The sequence below is a fragment of the Chenopodium quinoa genome, unplaced genomic scaffold (genome assembly GCF_001683475.1).
Source record: "Chenopodium quinoa cultivar QQ74 unplaced genomic scaffold, ASM168347v1, whole genome shotgun sequence".
NCBI classification, from domain to species: domain Eukaryota; kingdom Viridiplantae; phylum Streptophyta; class Magnoliopsida; order Caryophyllales; family Amaranthaceae; genus Chenopodium; species Chenopodium quinoa.
Genome location: NW_018743204.1, coordinates 832418 through 850440, shown reverse-complemented (window position 1 = coordinate 850440; position 18023 = coordinate 832418). Strand labels below are relative to the sequence as shown.

General features: G+C 32.0%; 3 protein-coding genes across 3 annotated transcripts; 1 reads left to right on the top strand and 2 right to left on the bottom strand.

Moving 5' to 3' along the window:
• Positions 1 to 218: 218 nt before the first annotated feature.
• Positions 219 to 1462, top strand: LOC110733831 (multifunctional methyltransferase subunit TRM112-like protein At1g22270). The gene is made up of 2 exons (XM_021913902.1): positions 219 to 433; positions 885 to 1462. Exon 2 carries the CDS (start codon positions 927 to 929, stop codon positions 1293 to 1295), a length of 369 nt encoding a protein of 122 aa, XP_021769594.1. The 5' UTR covers positions 219 to 433; positions 885 to 926; the 3' UTR covers positions 1296 to 1462.
• A 179-nt stretch (positions 1463 to 1641) lies between these two features.
• LOC110733830 (syntaxin-121-like) lies at positions 1642 to 3683 on the bottom strand. Its single transcript, XM_021913900.1, has 2 exons — positions 2817 to 3683; positions 1642 to 2196 (listed from the first exon to the last, which is right to left on the bottom strand). The coding sequence occupies exons 1-2, from the start codon at positions 3381 to 3383 to the stop codon at positions 1879 to 1881; spliced, it is 885 nt and encodes a 294-aa protein (XP_021769592.1). The 5' UTR covers positions 3384 to 3683; the 3' UTR covers positions 1642 to 1878.
• A 4929-nt stretch (positions 3684 to 8612) lies between these two features.
• Positions 8613 to 14467, bottom strand: LOC110733829 (syntaxin-121-like). Its single transcript, XM_021913899.1, has 2 exons — positions 13522 to 14467; positions 8613 to 9322 (listed from the first exon to the last, which is right to left on the bottom strand). The coding sequence occupies exons 1-2, from the start codon at positions 14098 to 14100 to the stop codon at positions 9005 to 9007; spliced, it is 897 nt and encodes a 298-aa protein (XP_021769591.1). The 5' UTR covers positions 14101 to 14467; the 3' UTR covers positions 8613 to 9004.
• Between the last annotated feature and the right edge of the window lie 3556 nt (positions 14468 to 18023).

Below are 18023 nucleotides of genomic sequence, written 5' to 3'. Positions count from 1 at the left end.
GGGTTAGGAATAGAGATAGGGATAAAAACACCCACTTATCCCTCTATTTCTAACTAGGGGAGTGGTATAAGGGGGAGGGATAAGAAATGAGTTTCAAAAGACTAAATTACCCTTAATGAAATTAAAAGGGTAAGAAGAAAAGGTAAAAATTAATAAGGGTAATTTTATAAATTTATTACTTATCCTTAATTTATTTCCCATACATACTTGACATATTCCACCTATCAATCAATTATCTTTATCCTCTCCTCGAGAGTTTTCTCTTAACTCTTCCTCCTACAATTCCCTTTTTTTTGTTTTATTTTTTTTCCTCGGAGCTTTTCACTTACACGGTACATCCTCCCCCTCTCTCCTCTCCATTGAAGCGCATACTCTAATTTCTCCATTGAAGCGGCTTCTGAGCACTCTCTCCTCCATTGAAGCGGCTCCTGAGGTAAGAAATATATTTTTTCTTTTTTTAATCATCGAATATCAATATCACTGTCTAGGGTTTATCGTTAATTTAACTGTCAGTACAGTCTGATTAGGGTTGAGTGAACTATTGATTACAATTACTGAATTTATATTGATTTTGTTGCTAGAATTCGAAGTGAATTTTGGAACCTAATTTGATAAATGAGTCAAATTCGGTTGCTAATTTGTTGTAAACTGTTTGTTTATAACCCTTTATCGTAGGACAGAACTATGAAAATGAACCTTTCCTCTTTAGGCCCTTGGCGGCTGCCCCTCTTTCCTTGTCTCAGGGATGGCCTTGATATGATTACTCGAATAACTTGATTTCTCGATGAATTCGATTACTCGAATGATTAATTTTTTCTGTGGTTATCTAAGATAAGTTAAGATGTTTGCTGATATAGCTTTTGGTTGCATTTTGGTGCTGGAAGAATTAGGACATTGCTGCTGGCATAATTCCCCAAGGATTTGAGATGAGGCTATTGACACACAACATGCTATCCTCAAATATTAAAGGGGTAACAGACGGGTTCCCTTTAAAGATAGAGGCGGGGAAGGTGGTGGAGAAAGAGGTCGATATGAATACGGATTTCCTCAAGAACATCTTCACCAAGATCGAGTGGAAGCCCTTTGTTGAAGCTGCCAAGACATTGGGATATTCTGAACTGCCTGAAGATGTTGACCCTTCTCTACTTGACTCTCAAGATTTTCTCACCAAGTTCCACCATGCGCTCCTTGAGATTCACCTTGAAGAAGGCGCTCTGGTTTGCCCTGAAACTGGCCGCAAGTTCCCTGTTAGTAAAGGTATCCCTAACATGCTTCTTCATGAGGATGAAGTCTGATTTTTTTAGGATTTTATTGACTTGTTTGTTAGTCGTTTGCTGATACTTGAATGGTTTGTAGAAGAGAATGATAAGCTCAGAACTTGTTCTGTTTTTATTTATTGAGATGAATTGTCATAATGAAGTTTTAGATTTTACTGGAAATCTTATGCAAGTTTTTTGGTCTATTTTCTACTGTGAAGCTTGTGCATTGTTTTCTTTTCTATACTTCAAGATGGCCACATCTAATTTCTATCTTGTTAACTCTGCTCCCATTTTTGTATTGTTTGATTGAACATGATCTTGTTGATTTTAGCGGGATGGTGTGGCTAGTACATGGCACCACAGAACTTGCTTTACATTCCGGTTTCAAATTCATAACCTTTTTACTCTTATTTAAAGGAACATGTAGCAGTATAGTATACATATATCTGATCAAAATTCAATCCTGATGCTCTCTATAAAATACATAACTTATCTACAATAATATTGGCAAATTAAACATATAATGGTGAAAAAATAAGGGGATTTGTAACAGATGAAGGAAACTATAGAAAATAAGGCTTCAATCTCTACATCTAGAAGCTCACGACCTGCATAGGAACTACTTGGACCATGGACGTAAAGAGAGGACAATAACCATTATGATGATGAGCAGCAAAATTATGGCAAAGCAAGTCCATTTTCGGGTATTCTTCTGGTGTTTTCTAGCTTGCTGCAGTTGGGTTGTTCCCCTCTGCACAAAGGAATTAGCCCTATCAACATTGGCCTCAATGTCGTCAATTTGCTCCCCTTGATGCTGAACCAAAACTGCTATGTCGAGAAATATCTGATGTAGTTCCATCAAGCTTCTTTCTATGTCCTTAACAGCATCGTGCCTCTCTTGAATCTCAGCAATTGTATCTAGTATCTGTCCTCTGCCCTGCATTCGCATCACAATGATTTTGTTCACTCATTTAGTCATACATATCTTCTAAAAAATACAAGTTATAGCATTTTATTTTGGAAATGATGAGTATGGCATTGAACAGGTTTTCACTCTATTATTTTTGTTTCCTGATGACTTGCTCAGTTCTTTTAATGGTTCATGACTTTGAACTAAGGCGCTCTGAGTTCTTTTTATAAGATTTCTGTACAAGCTTCAACTTTCTATTTTTGTAAACATTTACTCTTTCACAATACATTTCTTAAAATGATAGGTATTCAAATTAGATTTCTTGATTCCCCATACGTCTTAAATGAGATGTATTTATCCTATGCAATTTTTAAGTCCCGTTAACATTGCTCCCCATCTTCAGAACACATATTTGTGGAGCCTATGTTCCATTTTCGTGATATAGGCATTGTTTAGAGCATGAATTATCGACTTCAGCTGTGAACATTCATTAATCTTAATAATCAGAAAAAGTAATGATCTGATACACATTACTGTGAGGTCTGCGACTAGTTTATTTTTCTGATTCCATGCATTTGATTTGTGGACATTCATATATTTATATGCAGCACAGAGTATTGTTAAAAAGTGGTTATGACAGAACGAACCTGCTGTTGAATGGCCTTCTGCAGGAAGGTCTCGCTCTCTCCGCTGCTAATCAGCAAATCAACTGTCTTCTCATCTGGATTCTCCCCTGTCACAGTATAATACCTCCTCCCAACTGTCTCTTTATACTCTTCATTAATCTTCGCTCTCAGCTCTTGAAACTCATCCATCTTGTCTTTAAGTTTCTTCCCTAGACCCCCAACAACCGAGGTCCTAGTCCGGTCTGTCGTGCTTCCTGGACCGCAATCTGGCAGGCTTCGACTTGCAACATTGGACTTATCTAGGGCCTGAAGGCACTCCTTGATGTGTTTAGCCTTCTTCATTGTCTGGTTCACATCCTGGTCCATCCTAGACCGGATTGCCTTCACTACACCAGATTTGTGTGCTGTCTTGCTCTCCTCATGAGCCGCCCTCAGCTTGTGGTGGAGCTCCTCTATCTCCTTCAAATCATCCTCAATCTTCGCCACGTCTTCAAAGAACTTCTCGAGGTTTGCACCTACATCCCCCATCTCTATGTCACCAGAACCATTCTTCCGGTGCTGGGAGAAACTTGATAATAAGTCGTTCATTGTCGTTCTTAACAAAACTCTTTGTGCCTAAGAAATCACAATTTTTTTTTTCTCTCCTCCCTTTGTTTGATTTAGATAAAGGGAGGAGTTTGATGCATTTAGAAGATATATTGTCGTCAAAATTGGGTTTACTGATAGAATATTCAACTACTAGAACTTCCAGAAACATATATAAAGTCAATATATGAAAATTTTGTTAGGAAATTATACCATTTCGATTATTATTTATGCTGAATATCTTAGACATGTAATCAACCGAGTATAAGAAAGTGGGAGGAAGTAACGCAGGAATGCAATCTTGATTTTGCTTTGCAATGAAGAATTTCCTACTTTGTATGTAATTTTCTTATTCTTATTTTGGCTTTTACACGTCTTTGACCGTAATATATAAAAATACTTGGGATTATTTTTCTCTCAAAGTGCTTAAATAGTTGTTTGGAACAAGTCTTTATAGACATCATTTTATTGAATGACCAATTTGGTAGGCTTCCCCTGTTTGATAATTTGAATGTAAATAAAATAAATAAAAGTTGCAACAACGTGTTGAAGGAAGCTATATACCAGTAACTTATACGAGTATAAGTCTTTCAGTTTATTCAAAATATATATATATATATATATATAGGAGTTGGATCATGTGAAAACCAACCTTAAGTTAAAAACTGAAAACACAAAATCTTGACCGTAGATTCAAACTCATCTTATCCTACGGTAGGGGTTTTTTCCAGCCTTTTGGTTTCTCTCTCCTGCATTTTCATGCATAACATTCTCTCTCCTCTCTTTTCTCTTTCCTGATTTCTACATTCTTCCTCAAACTTCATACTACTTCTCCAAAGCATAGTTGTGATTGATTCGATTCTTCATCAAATTGATTCCTATTATTGTCTACGATCTATCAAGTAAGGAAATCGTTTATAATTTTGCTTTATTTTAGCTTTTAATCAATGTTTTTTGAGTTTTTTTTTTTTTTTTTTTTTGAGTTTTTCGTTTCTTATTTGTGTAATTTTTGAGTTTTTCGTTTCTGTTTTTTGTTATTTTCTGATTTTTTAATTGTTTTTTGAGTTATTATTTTGCGTTTTTCATAATTTCTTCATATCGTTGTTTTTTGAGTAATTTCTTGAGTTTTTCGTTTCCGATTTGTGCAATTTTTTTGAGTACTTTGCTTCTGTTTTTTATTAATTTTGTAATTTTTGGCAAATTTTGTAAGTTTCGTAGGAGTAATTTAACTTTATTTGAGGTAGTTCATTCTTAATCGAGTTTAAGTTTAATTATGTTATAATTCAGCTTAATTTCTTCGTTTGGCATTCTGAGCACATCAATTTCGTCATCAAATTTTTCTACGTTAATCGATCATTTCATTGTATATTGACCAATTTCTCTATTTTCAATTTGTGTTTGATTTTTCGGCTTAATTTTTTGAATTTGATTTCGATTTTTTCGGTTTTATTTTTTCTCAATTGTGTTCGATTTTTTCATTTTAAGTTTATCAGTTTGTGCTCGATTTTTTCGGCTTAGTTTATCACTTTGTGTTCGATTTTCAATTTCATCATCAAATTTTCTGAACTTTGTGTTTTATTTGATTATTTTGATGATATTTTTCTAATGTTGCTGCATTTTATTGATGTATTTAGTCTGATTGTCAGAAATGTGATTTCCTTGCTTTTGTGTTGCCGTAGAAATTGTTTATATATACAACCTATAATTGGACAGTAAGCTGCTCGTTTGTGAATGGACTGTAAGCTGCTCGTTTGTGTATAGGTGTGTGATTGGGTGAAAGTTCTGCTTGTGATTGTGAGCGTGTTGATTTCACTCCTGTGTGCTGTGATGTGTAGATATGTGATTTTGCCTATTAATGGGTTGTTATATGTTGTGTATAAGAAAGAATGTGATTAAATAAGTTCTGCTTGTGATTGTGATTGTGAACGATATTTTGTTTAATACTGCAGTAGATTTGTACATTTTCATTTAAGATTTTATTCGAACAGTAGTGCAGATCATCCATGACAGTCTAGACATTTGAGTTATTGTTATTATTCCACTCAAAGAGTAAGAGAGTTGAATGTTAATACCAAGTGGTCAATTGTATTGTTATCCTACTATAGACTTTCTTTTGAAGTAATGGTACCAGAATCTAAGTGCACTCTGATACGGAGCTAGATATGTATTGTTTTGTGAATCATAGCCTCATAGGCTTATATCTGTTAAATGGTAGAAGTGTGTCCTTAGAAATTTATTTCTAAAATTCGAGTATGCTAGTTTGCGTTATTTCGAGCTCTATCATGCCTAATCTTACCTTGTCAGCTGGAGTTAGTATAGTAACCTTCTTCAGCCTTTGTGAAGATTTATCTCTGATTGTATGATTTTTGGTGCCTGCCTGTTCAATATCTACATTTAGTTGGGATTCCTCATATACAGGTGGCTTGCTCGTATCATGATATCCTGGTATGCTTTTATTTGCCTCTGCTTCTGTTCTTGAAACGTTGATCTTGTCAAGCTTGTTTTGCTTCAGTCTGTATGATGTTGGTCTGTGATGTTGGTATGCTTTTATTGGCTGTTTTGGCATGTTGAAAGCCTATTAGCTCAATTGGTCGAGCACCGTGTAATCACGGGATGTAGGTTCGAATCCTACATAGACTTTTTTAATACTTATTTTTATATTTATCGACCTCTAGGTAAATGGTGTCAAATTGATATAATTACCCGAAGTTAATATATAGTTACCTTATTTTCGATATAATGACCTTAGAATTATGGAAATGTTGTAAATTTTGTTTCAGTCACCTTATTTTTATAATATATAGTGACCTTTATTTTTGTATATAGTGACCTTTATGTAAATGGTGTCAAAAACTCAGACGATATAGTTACTTTATTTTTGTATATAGTGACCTTAATGTAAATGTTGTAAAAATTGTTATAGTTACCCTATTTTTGTATATAGTGACCTCTATGTAAATATGGTCAAAATTGAAATAGTTACCCTATTTTTGTATATAGTGACCTTAATGTAAATATTGTAAAAATTGAAATAGCTACCCTATTTTTGTATATAGTTACGTTATTTTTATATATAGTGACTCTATGTAAATATCGTCAATTTAGATAAAGTTACTTTATTTTAGCATGTAGTGACCTTTAAAACGTTGCGTTTGTCATAAAAAAAAAAAAAAAAAAAAAAAAAAAAAGACCTTTTAAACGGTTGAATTGATTATATGTAAGGTTGGAATGATCTTAGGGCTTTAGAACCGTCTGATCTTTTGTGCTAGTAATGAATGGCTAAGATTGCTTGTTTTTAGTTTTCACCATAAGCTCTGTTTTTAGCGGAACCTCCCCGTATATATATATATATATATATATATATATATATATATATATATATATATATATATATATATATATATATATATATATATATATATATATATATATATATATATATATATAAGTCTTTCAGTTTCATTTTCGAAATGTGAATGTGTTACTTCTAGGGGTGTCAATTGGTAAACGGTTCAGTTTCGGATTGGGTTTATCGGTCTCGGGTTATAACGGATCAGTTTATAACGGGTTGAAATGATTAGTGGGTTGATTTGGGTCGATTTTGAAAATGAGCGGGTCAGTTCGGTTTGGTTTTTTTAATTGCGGTTTCTATTTCGGGTCGGGTCCTAATCGGATCAGGTTGTAATCGGTTTGGGTCATAATCAGTTTGGGTTAAACCGAGTCGGTTAGAAAATGGGTTTAGCCAGTTTTAAGCGGGTTTTGGTTCAAAATAGTTCGGGTCCTAATCGGGTCGGGTTGTAATCGGTTTGGGTCATAATCAGTTTGGTTAAACTGGGTCGGTTTGAAAACGGGTTTCGCCTCAAAACAGATCGGGTGAAACCGAGTTGGGTCATTATTGGTTAAGGTCATAATCGGTTTGGATTGAATTAGGTCTGTTTGGAAACAGTTTTAACCAATATGAAGCGTGTTTCAGTTCAAATCATATCAGGTTAAAATTGAGTCTAATCATTATCGAGTCTGGTTAATTAGATAATGGATAGGAACAAGTTAGGTTATAATCGAGTTAAGTCTTAAATAAGTTGGGTTTATCGAGTAGTGGGTTGAAACAAATCAGATCATAAACATATTAGGTTACGAGTTGTAAACGGCTCAGTCATAATGGATTATAGTTTGTAAACAGTTCGGTCTCAATGGGTTATGGGCTGTAAACGGTTCGGTACTAACGAGTTACAGGTTATAAAGGTTCGGTCACAGCGGGTTACGGGTTGGAACGGTTCAGATTAATTGGATTTTTGCCGGGTTTAAACAGTTTTCGGTTTAAAATGGATTGGTTTACTATCGGGTACGGACATAATCGGTTTGGGTTGCTTTCGGTTTTCGGTTGTAATGGTTTGACTTGATAACGGGTCGGGTCATTAACGATTTGCAGAACTTCGGTTCAGTTCAGTTTCGGGTTGGAAAAATTGGGTCGGCTTGGTTTTCGATTTTCAAAAAATGGGTTTTTAACGGTTCGATTCCTTTTCGGATCGGTTTAAAACAGTCGGCTTCAACGGTTCGGATCAGAAACTAACAGCTCTACTTACTTCGAAATACTTTACTAATAAATATAAGGTTATAACCGTGCTAACACCCGTTACTTCCTTCATTAGTTCACCCTGATCATCATTTGATAATTATACATGATTGATACTAATAGTTAAGTTGGGGGGTTGTTGTTGTCTTGATAGATATTTTTTAAAATACTTCGTACATTTTTTTTTTCCTTCCTTCCCTTCTTTTAGTAGTTTTTATAACTACGGTCTACGGAGTGAGTACACAATGGGTTTAAAGAAAATTTAGTACATGGTAATATTTGGCGAAATAGTTTTGGACCGTGTTTGGTTATCAGCGTTTTGAGCCAAAATATGTGGGTTGAGATTTGGGATTTTGAAGGGATCTTATTAAGGCCTTATTAAGTAAAGAGCATTTTAGAGAGTTTTTACCTTATTTAGGTCTATTAGATGTTTGACCAGATGAAAAATCTAATTTAAGTGTTTGATAAATAGCTTAATATAAGAGCTTTTTAAACTCAAAATGCTATTTTTGAAAAATCTAAAAAAAAAATAAAATAAATGAGTTTTTAAAATTAGCTTATTGAATATTTAGCTTTTTAGCTATCTCTATTATACTATTCTTTTCAAATTTTATAAGGAGTGGTAAGGGGATCCTTCACCCTAGATTGAACCCTAACGTCAAAGATAGAAGAATATTTTCTTTATCACCTGGGCAACAGAATGTTACAACCAACATTCCGAGCAAACAATAAGGGTATTTACAGATGATGAGATGAGGATCAAATACAAAAACATCCCAATTGAGCCAAACAGAGGAACTACTCCAAAATCTAGTTTTAAAAAACAAGCTTTGTTTCTCTTCATCTTGGAAACAAAATTGACTTCATGCCTGATCAAAATTGAGCTCCCACAATTCTTAATTACAGTGACAAAAGACAGTAAATATATATATATATATATATATATATATAATGAAGCGAAAATATGACATAGCTACAAAGTGTACGAGATGGCATTCCAAGATCTTGTAATCCTCCATCCAAAAACCAATGTCGCGGAATGACTAGTGAGTTATTTTTTCCATGGCTTTACAGAGAGAACAATAATTAATATGATGATGAGAAGTATAATGATGGCAAAGCAAGTCCATTTTCGAGTATTCTTCTGGTGTTTCCTAGCAGTATGCAGTTGCTCAGTTCCTCCCCTAACAAAGGAAGAAGCTCTACCAACATTAGCCTGGATGTCATCTAATTGCTCACCTTGATACTGAACCAACACTGCCATATCCAGAAATGTCTGGTGTAGTTCCATTAAGTTTCTTTCGATATCTTTGACAGCATCATGCCTCTCTTGGATCTCAGCAATCGTATCTAGAATTTGTCCCCTGCCCTGCAGTTGCACAAGAACGATTTCACACAACAGTTCACTCAATCAGTATAAGATACAATTGCCACAAGCAAATTCACATTACAGTTCGGATTGTTTCTCAAACCATATAAATTACACATTCAGTAATATATAATGCCTGTGATGACAACATTTGTATGGGAACATGGGCATTGCTATATGCATTATGCCAGTTAATAACGTTCAAGCATTTAACAAAGATATAAATTTTCACTTCCAAAGCAAAGGCCAGTGAGCAAACGAGTAGGAGCAGATTATGTATTATTTCTACTGTACAGGTTCACTTGATTAGCATAGAAATCGGCCACATTTAAACCAATTACTCTATCCGTTCCATAATGAGCTTCATATTTTTGGTCAGATGAGATTAGGAGTAGTGATTGTGCATAGGAAAAGGCAATAATACGCTTTTTATCTTGATATCAGAAGAAAATGTGAGATCTGTTTTGGGACTTTTCAGAATAGTAAATACGAAATTAATTATGAGATGAGGGGAATATCTTGTTTCACCTAAATCACATTATATAACCTTAATGAATATGGAAATATTAATTTCATAGAAATAGAGACCCTGATTCGAATGGAAAATTCTACACTCTTAGCTACCCATTGGAAAATAGTTGACATTTAACATTTGTGCAAATCTGCACAGTAAAATCTGAATGACTTCCATTCAGTTCTCTAGTTAGAAATCCAATCAAAGTTATCAAAGGTCTAAACTTTCATTTGAATATTTTATAGAAATTTACATTTTCTTGGAAGATTCAAATATGTAAACAAGAGCCTTTAACTTTCATTGGAAAGAAAATTGGCTTTTAGATTAGTGTAAACTAGTAGATATTAAACAAACTTTGAGTTATTGTATTAGCTCTTAAACTTTTTCGGGGAGTCTGAGTGTTATCCGTAGCATCTGCTACAACACAACTCAATCGTATTGATTACTGTTTAACCCTATTAATTACAGTTACTGTATGATAACTCTCGGCCAGTTACATCTATAATGATGAGTAGCAAGGATCGTTAGAATGTCTCAATTTTAGTACAGTTCTTCCACTCAATGAAATTATGTTAGAAGGTTTCTTCCTGAGTTTCCACTGCCTACATCAAAAGGGAGATTCTATTCTGCTTTTTAACTTCTGGCTCTGAGAATCCTTCCAAACCAATAGGCATATTTGAAACATTCAAAATTCTAAGGTTTTGTCTTTTACGGACTTCTAACCACTAACCTTACCAAAACTGCGAAGTGTCACAACCAATGACGTAACCATGTCTAACTTCAGCTACCTTAAAACTTTAAAAGATAATGCCAAAAAGACCCTGTAATAATAAACCTCTATGGTTTCAGACTTTCAGATAAGTGCTACCAAGTTCATGTCACAGATAAACACAAATTCAGATAAAGGTCAATATGTTCAATACGGAAAATTCAAGAGAAAAGGATTATAACTAAGTCTGCAAAACATCAAAAAGTAAAATAAATGCTTGAGGGTAAATGGCCCCATGACTCCATGAGAGTGAATCGAACGGATGCTACATTGAGCAAACAGAACTTGAACTAAACTTTGTACAGAGTAATGAACATCAACCAAATACAAGTGTTTCATTACCAAACTCGTAATAAACATACTCCTCTGTCCTCCATCCTCAAATAATTGCCCAATCACTTTAAACAGAATATTTCACTTACCCAACCAATCCAACCCATATGATGACGGCCCCACTACTAACTATCCCACTCTCAGTCATCATTCTCTTTCTTCATATTTTATGTGATGTGGAGTCCTTTACTAATCTCTTCCCCCATTAATTAGATTTTACTCCGTGTATTCTTAATCTTCCAAAAGTTTACAAAGAAGATATACTATCTAACTATCTATATTTATACCTAGTATTTAAAAACACAAATTACAAATCTATACTAAGTCACATGTTACCATAATCACTCGTATGTTACATGTAACCTCCCTTAACTTTTCCTTTTGATATTCCACATTTTTAATATAAAAAAAAATAAAATAAATAAATAATATTTAACTTTATGCATTCCGAAACTTGCAAAGTAAGTAGAGTAGATCCCGTGCTATGCACGGTTTTCCACTCTTTGTTACAAAGTTCAATTTAAAACTATAATTGGTCTAAAATCTATTTCTTATTTTATCCCAAATTGTGCAACTTAATTTTATTTTTATTTATTTATTTTTTAATTACATATTATATTTTTATTCAAGTTTTCTTCAATTTTGAACCCTGATGGCATATTTATTTTTGAATTTTTTTATTTCACATTTGATAATTTATCATTCACCAATTACGTTAGGTTGAAAGATATATATTCATGATTTTTTACTATAAATAATTTATACATTAAATAGTAATTACTTATATATAAAATAGTAATTACTTATATATAAGAATTTATATAAAGATATAATTAGATATCTAAGTTGGTAAATATATTATTTTACGAATTTTTTTTTCTAAATTTTGGAATAAAGTATTTTGCGCTTATTCTTTATCAATTTTTTAATATATATATATATATATATATATATATTAAGGAAACACCATAAGATGACAAGTGTCATTGTTGGTGTGTCTTTTAATATGTAGTTATTATTGATTAAGAAAATTAAGTGTTTCATCCAACATAATAAATTAAAGTTAAACTAATTAGTACACATTACATAAACAATAAACTAGTCTTTTCATCTCCTAAACTTGAAATATAACTTAAACTAATATGTCATTTCATACCCCCACAGTACCCATGTATATATACCTAATTAAATTCCAAAACAACGCCGACGCATATAACACAAACATGCAACACATTTCAAGAAAAAATAACGCAAGTAACAACTCGTACATCAAACGGGCCAAAAGACTAGTTTACACTTAATATGTGTGCCAAAACCTAAGAGCTCAATAATTTGAGGGAGGATGGTAGATTATAAAACACTTACAATTAAGACGATAGGTGGATGAAAGTTTGGATATTATTATCTAACTAGTGAGTAGCCTGGGCGTTGCCCCGGGTTACTACTTTTATAGTTGTGCAACTGCTAATTTATGAGAGCGTCTAATAGTTTGTATGTAGTATGTGTCTTCAATATTTTGTAGTAAAATATTATTTATTGTGCAATGTTAAAGCATAATTAACAATTAGTCTAGATGGTTATACAATAACTTTTTTTTCTAAGAGGTCAAGTGTTCGATCAAACCTTCTCATCCATATATTTTTTTCAATAAAGTTGAGACAACATGGAGTATTGTTGGTTGTGTGGATAACGTGGCATATTGAGGAGTTGAGTAAGTGACGTGGCAAAATGAGGAGACGTGGCGCATAGACGTTCTTTGAAACGCCTTTTAATATATCAGTATAGATGAGAAAAAATCCATTCCACTTGTATATAGCATTCATTAACAAACTAATAGGCGCCATTTAATATTATGATCAATTGGTTAACTATACCACTCTCTCCATTCCATAATATCTAGTCATTTAACCAAACATTATACTTTCTTTTATCAAGTTTCTTTTGAAAGCTTGTGCATAATCTTAAAGGACAATTAATAAGTAACGAAAGAATACTACGTTCTCTATATTAACTCATTCATTTTCAATCCTAACACACACTCAAGCAGCCCTACTCGACTTACTTTTCTCACACCCACAATAAAAATAAGTTTATATAAATTCAAATATCAATAATTACACAATTTTCAAACAAAATAAATCACATAGAGATACCTTAATAATTTAATAATTAGAGAAAGTGATTAACAACTACAACTACTAGTCAAAGTAATTCACATGTCCATCCACATTGATCCAGTAATACATTATTCTACATTAAATATTCATATCTACCACATGATCAATCATTCATCCCAATTATCAAATCTCCCCATTCATATTTTTCATCAATCACAAAGGATAATTCTCTGTTTCTTATGGGGTATATGTCAATATGTCAAGATTTGGGACTTCCACTCATGACACATACACGGTCCCCACCAGTGAAAAACGTTACATTATTTTTCAAAATGTTATTATGAAAAACAAAAGTATTTCTCATAATGAGGAAGTGGGGCTCCCTCAATCACAAAATTTGACCACTAAATTAATTTAAATAACAAAATATAAACAAAAAACAAAATTAAAAATCAGAAACACAAACCTGTTGTTGAATAGCCTTTTGCAGAAAGTTCTCACTTTCACCAGTACTAATCAACAAATCAACAGTCTTTTCATCAGGATTTTCACCAGTAACAGTAAAAAACCTTCTTTCAACAGTCTCCCTATATTCACAACTAATCTTTTCCCTTAACTCTTGAAATTCATCCATTTTCTCCTTCAACTTCTTCCTTAACCCATTAACAACCGAAGTTCTCGTCCGGTCCGCTGAACTTCCCGGTCCACACCCGGTCAAATTCCGGTTCGCAGCATTAGACCGGTCTAACGCTTCCAACCGTACTTTGATCATCTTAGCCTTTTTTAGTGCAACGCCGACATCGCGGTCCATTCTAGACCGGAGATCTTTAACTGAACCGGCAGTGTGGGCCGTTTTGGTTTCTTCATGGGATGTTCTTAGTTTTTTATGGACTTCTTCAATCTCCTTTAAGTCATCTTTGATTGTCTCGACGTCGTCAAAAAACTTGTCGAGGTTTACGCCTGGGTTAGGGGTGGGAGAACCCATCTCTAAATCACCCGGGTTTTCTCTGAACCGGGAGAATGAGCTTGTAATGAGATTGTTCATTTTTGTTTGATGGTTTTGGGTTTTTTGTGGAGTTTGTTTTGTAAATGGAGAGGATTTTAAATGTAAAAGTGGAGTTGGATTTGGTTGAGTAGTTGAATTGTCAAAGTTGGAGGTACAGAAAAAAAGATCGATGAAAGAGTATGTAATACTCGTACTAATTCAAGAGGATGAAGTCAATGGAAAGGAGAAGACTTTGACTAAAATGGAGAGTTTGGATTATAGTAATACAAGCTGAGATGATTGAATTATGATTTTGGCTGTGAATTGGAGTTATTTGCTAGTTTTAGTACTAAAACATCGAAAAGGGAAGAACCCATGAAGTATCTAGGAAAGTGACGTCTAGCCGTAAAGGTTGGGGTGGGTAATATCGTAGGCCACCGTTGAGTATTGGTAATTTACTAATTTGGTACATAACGTGCAGCCGTGCGATATTGAACCAATATTCTGAAATGTTTTTAAGTTTTAAGGAGTTTTAGAAAGGTTAGTTGAATTTAGGGAGATTTCCAATGATAAACCCCAATTTTTTAAGTTTTTGATAACTCCTAATGTTTTCATATTATCAAAAATAATCCCTAATTTCTACTCAGTTATTAACCATGACATTACTAAGTAAAAGAAACTACCTATACACAATTCTTTTATATATCTTTGTATTTCCTCTAAAATACAAGAGAATTTACTTATAATCCTCTTGTAAATTTTAGGATTTTTTTTTGTGAAAAACTACCTTATATACATCAAATTTTGTGAAAAACTACCTTATAAAAAAATTGTAGTAAGAAACTACTTTATAAAAACTAAATGTTGTAAGTTGTTACCATGTGCTTGATTTAACAATGAAAGAGGAGGGGAATTAGTGGTTATAACTTATAAGGGGGCTATGGAGAAATTGTGAGGGAAAAGGAGAAAAAATGATTGAAAATGGGTCATTAAACGTCCCTTATTCAATGCAATAATCCGATAAAAGGTAACTTCTTACAACATCAAGTGTTTTATAAGGTAGTTTCTTACAACATCTAGTGTTTATAAGGTAGTTTTTCACAAAAACTGAAATGTATAAGATAGTTCTTCACAAAAAGTCCTAAATTTTACTATGCAGGTAAACTTCCTTTTTTCCCCCTGAAATAGAAGAATTATCTTTTACAGAGAATTAGCTTAATTGCACTCAGCTAGTTAATTTAGGTTAGGAGCTTTTAACTGAAATACCCATTTGACTTGCATCTAACCTCTTTTTTTTTTTACTGAAAATTTCATCATACACCCGGTCAAAATACAAGAGTTATAAAAATGCGGAAAGAACATTGTGTACAAATACAGAGTACACGAGCAAAAAAAATCAAAACGATTCTCTCCTTGAGTTAGGGATTGATTTGTTATTTGTACTCCTTTATTTATGGAATTGATTTATTATTTACATTCTATATTACTTTTGATAAACAAAATTTTATTTGATTTTGTTAAGAGAGAGGAATTAAGTTTATAGAGAGAGAGAAATCATGGTAAATTTTAAATTTTGAAGTGATTTAATGTTATTGCGGAGTTGATTTTATCGTTTCGATAAATCATTTAATTGAAAGATGTAATTGACAAATTTGTTGTTGAGAGAAAAGTTATTTTTAATTTTTTTTTAATTATCTATTTTTTCTTTTTTGGTGTTATATTCTAAGGTTGAAGATGATGTTTTTCATATTCTGATGAATGATCTTTTATCATTTTATAATTGCAATGAAATATGTTTTTGTGAGTCTGATCAATATGTTCTTTGAGCCTAAACTATATGTTTTTTATATCACAAACAATGTTCTTTAAAGTATATAAATTAATCATGTTTTTTGGGTATATAATACAATTTATGTTTTTTTTACTTATATAATATGTTCTTATATTTTGAATTTTGAATTTTTGAATTTTGAGAATGAAATTTTGAATTATATTTGTGTGAAAATAATTTTAGATATAGAAATTTTTGATGTCTGAATATTTTGAAATGATTTGACATTAAATTATTGGTAAAATTCAATTACGAAGTAATAATTATCATTTACCTTTTTAAAAAACTGTTTCTCGTAAAATATTGTGTTCTTTATATTTGAGTGATATGTTCTTTTATAAATTCATGATGTTCTTTATAATTATATACTTTGTTCTTTCCGCTTTAATCCGGGTGTACCATGCGCATGGAACACCCGGGTATACGAACCACCAATTGCTTTTTTACTTAGTAATATCATGTTTCATGATTGACTAGCGCCCGTGCATCGTAATAATTTTTTTTCCCATAATTAATTGTGATATAATATAAAAATGAGGCAACTCATGTGGAATAAACAATTGCAATGCATATAAGAAGGATGAAATAATAAGGCAAAAATTATTAAACCTACACTTGAGAAAAAAAAAATTATTTTTGATTAGTTGTGCTGAAAATATTTTAAAATAGTGTACATTATATTATATTAATGATACATGGTATTCTCAATAAAACTATACAATGTAGATGTTGTATGGATTTTTATAAATGAATTAAATTAGTCCAAAAAAAAACTATACAATGTACTTCTAAAAAATAAACTAAGTAGAATAATTTTGTTAAAAAAACTTAAAGCTGACATCATTTTATTGGTGAGAAAATTTTAATGGTAGCTTGACATATGTCCAAAATGATCGATGTAAGCATGACCTGTTTTAGTAATAGTTAATAGATTTTTTGAAGGGAAAAAAATGTTATAAGTTGGTAAAATTATAACAGAAATATTTAACAGAAAACTCACTCAATTATTATTATTTCATAAGATTTCAAATCAACACCATGAATACAAATGTTTTTTTTTTCCATTGAACCCTACTATTGTAGGGTTATGTAATGATAATTTAAATGTTAATATTGTATTTTTGGCCCCATTATTTTACAATCTCCATCATATTTCAACCTTCTAAATTATAGCTTATTCTTTTTTAATTAAAAGGTCTCAAAATATTGTGTAACTATTTTAAGTAAATAGAATACAAAATAAAAAGGAATACAATTATTATAAAGTTAATATATAATATTAGGAATAATATATTATTATAGTTATATTATCCAAATATTCCAAAAATAAGAGATTTTTTCTAAAAAGAGAGAGGGAAGTTTTGGAGAGAAAAAATAGCACCAGGAAGTGACACGTGTCATTCCTAATGTCTATTTTAGTATTATGTTATTATTAATTAGAAATTAGGGGTTATTTTTGTTAATTTGAAAAATTAGGAGTCACCATTAAGAAACTAAAAAAATAAATAAATTGGGGTTTACGGTTAGGAATTTCCCTTGAATTTATTAAGATAGTGGGGTATAAGTTTGAGGAGATAAAAGGAAGTAAGGGATTTTGCAGGGACTATCAGTTAATAGAATATTATTATAAATAAAGAGAATATATTATTAAAAAATAGAGACATGTTACTAAAAAGGAAACATTTCATTATTTAAATACAGGCGCAATAGAAAAACGTTTCATTTATTTAAACACGGAGCGAGTACATACCATGTATGTTCAGTTAATCTGATCTTACTTTAATACTCCATAGTACTTTGATTTTTAATTTGACCAAACTTCGACTTAATATTTAAGTTTTTCAATTTTACAAAATTTTAAATGAGATGTACTCCCTCCGTTTTTAAATACTTGCTCCATTTTTACTTTTTGCACTATCTATTTAACCTACTTTGAATAATGTTTGTGATTTATACATAAGAAAAAAAATATAGTCTTGTGGGTACTTGTTGGAATCGTCTCAATGAATAGATTATTAATTTTCAATTGTTAGAATTTATACTTATTAATAATTCAAAATATTATTGATCAAATATTAGCATTGGCATACATATCTAGGAGAAATGGAGCAAAAAAATTAAAAAACGGAGGGAGTAATTAAATTCATATTAA

Excerpts from the sequence above, each read along its gene's own strand:
- LOC110733831 (XM_021913902.1), top strand. The coding sequence starts at position 927 with ATGAGGCTATTGACACACAACATGCTATCCTCAAATATTAAAGGGGTA.
- LOC110733830 (XM_021913900.1), bottom strand. The coding sequence starts at position 3,383 with ATGAACGACTTATTATCAAGTTTCTCCCAGCACCGGAAGAATGGTTCT. Across the intron at positions 2,197-2,816 it reads AGAAGGCCATTCAACAGCAG|GGCAGAGGACAGATACTAGA; the intron begins GTTCGTTCTGTC and ends ATGCGAATGCAG.
- LOC110733829 (XM_021913899.1), bottom strand. The coding sequence starts at position 14,100 with ATGAACAATCTCATTACAAGCTCATTCTCCCGGTTCAGAGAAAACCCG. Across the intron at positions 9,323-13,521 it reads AAAAGGCTATTCAACAACAG|GGCAGGGGACAAATTCTAGA; the intron begins GTTTGTGTTTCT and ends GTGCAACTGCAG.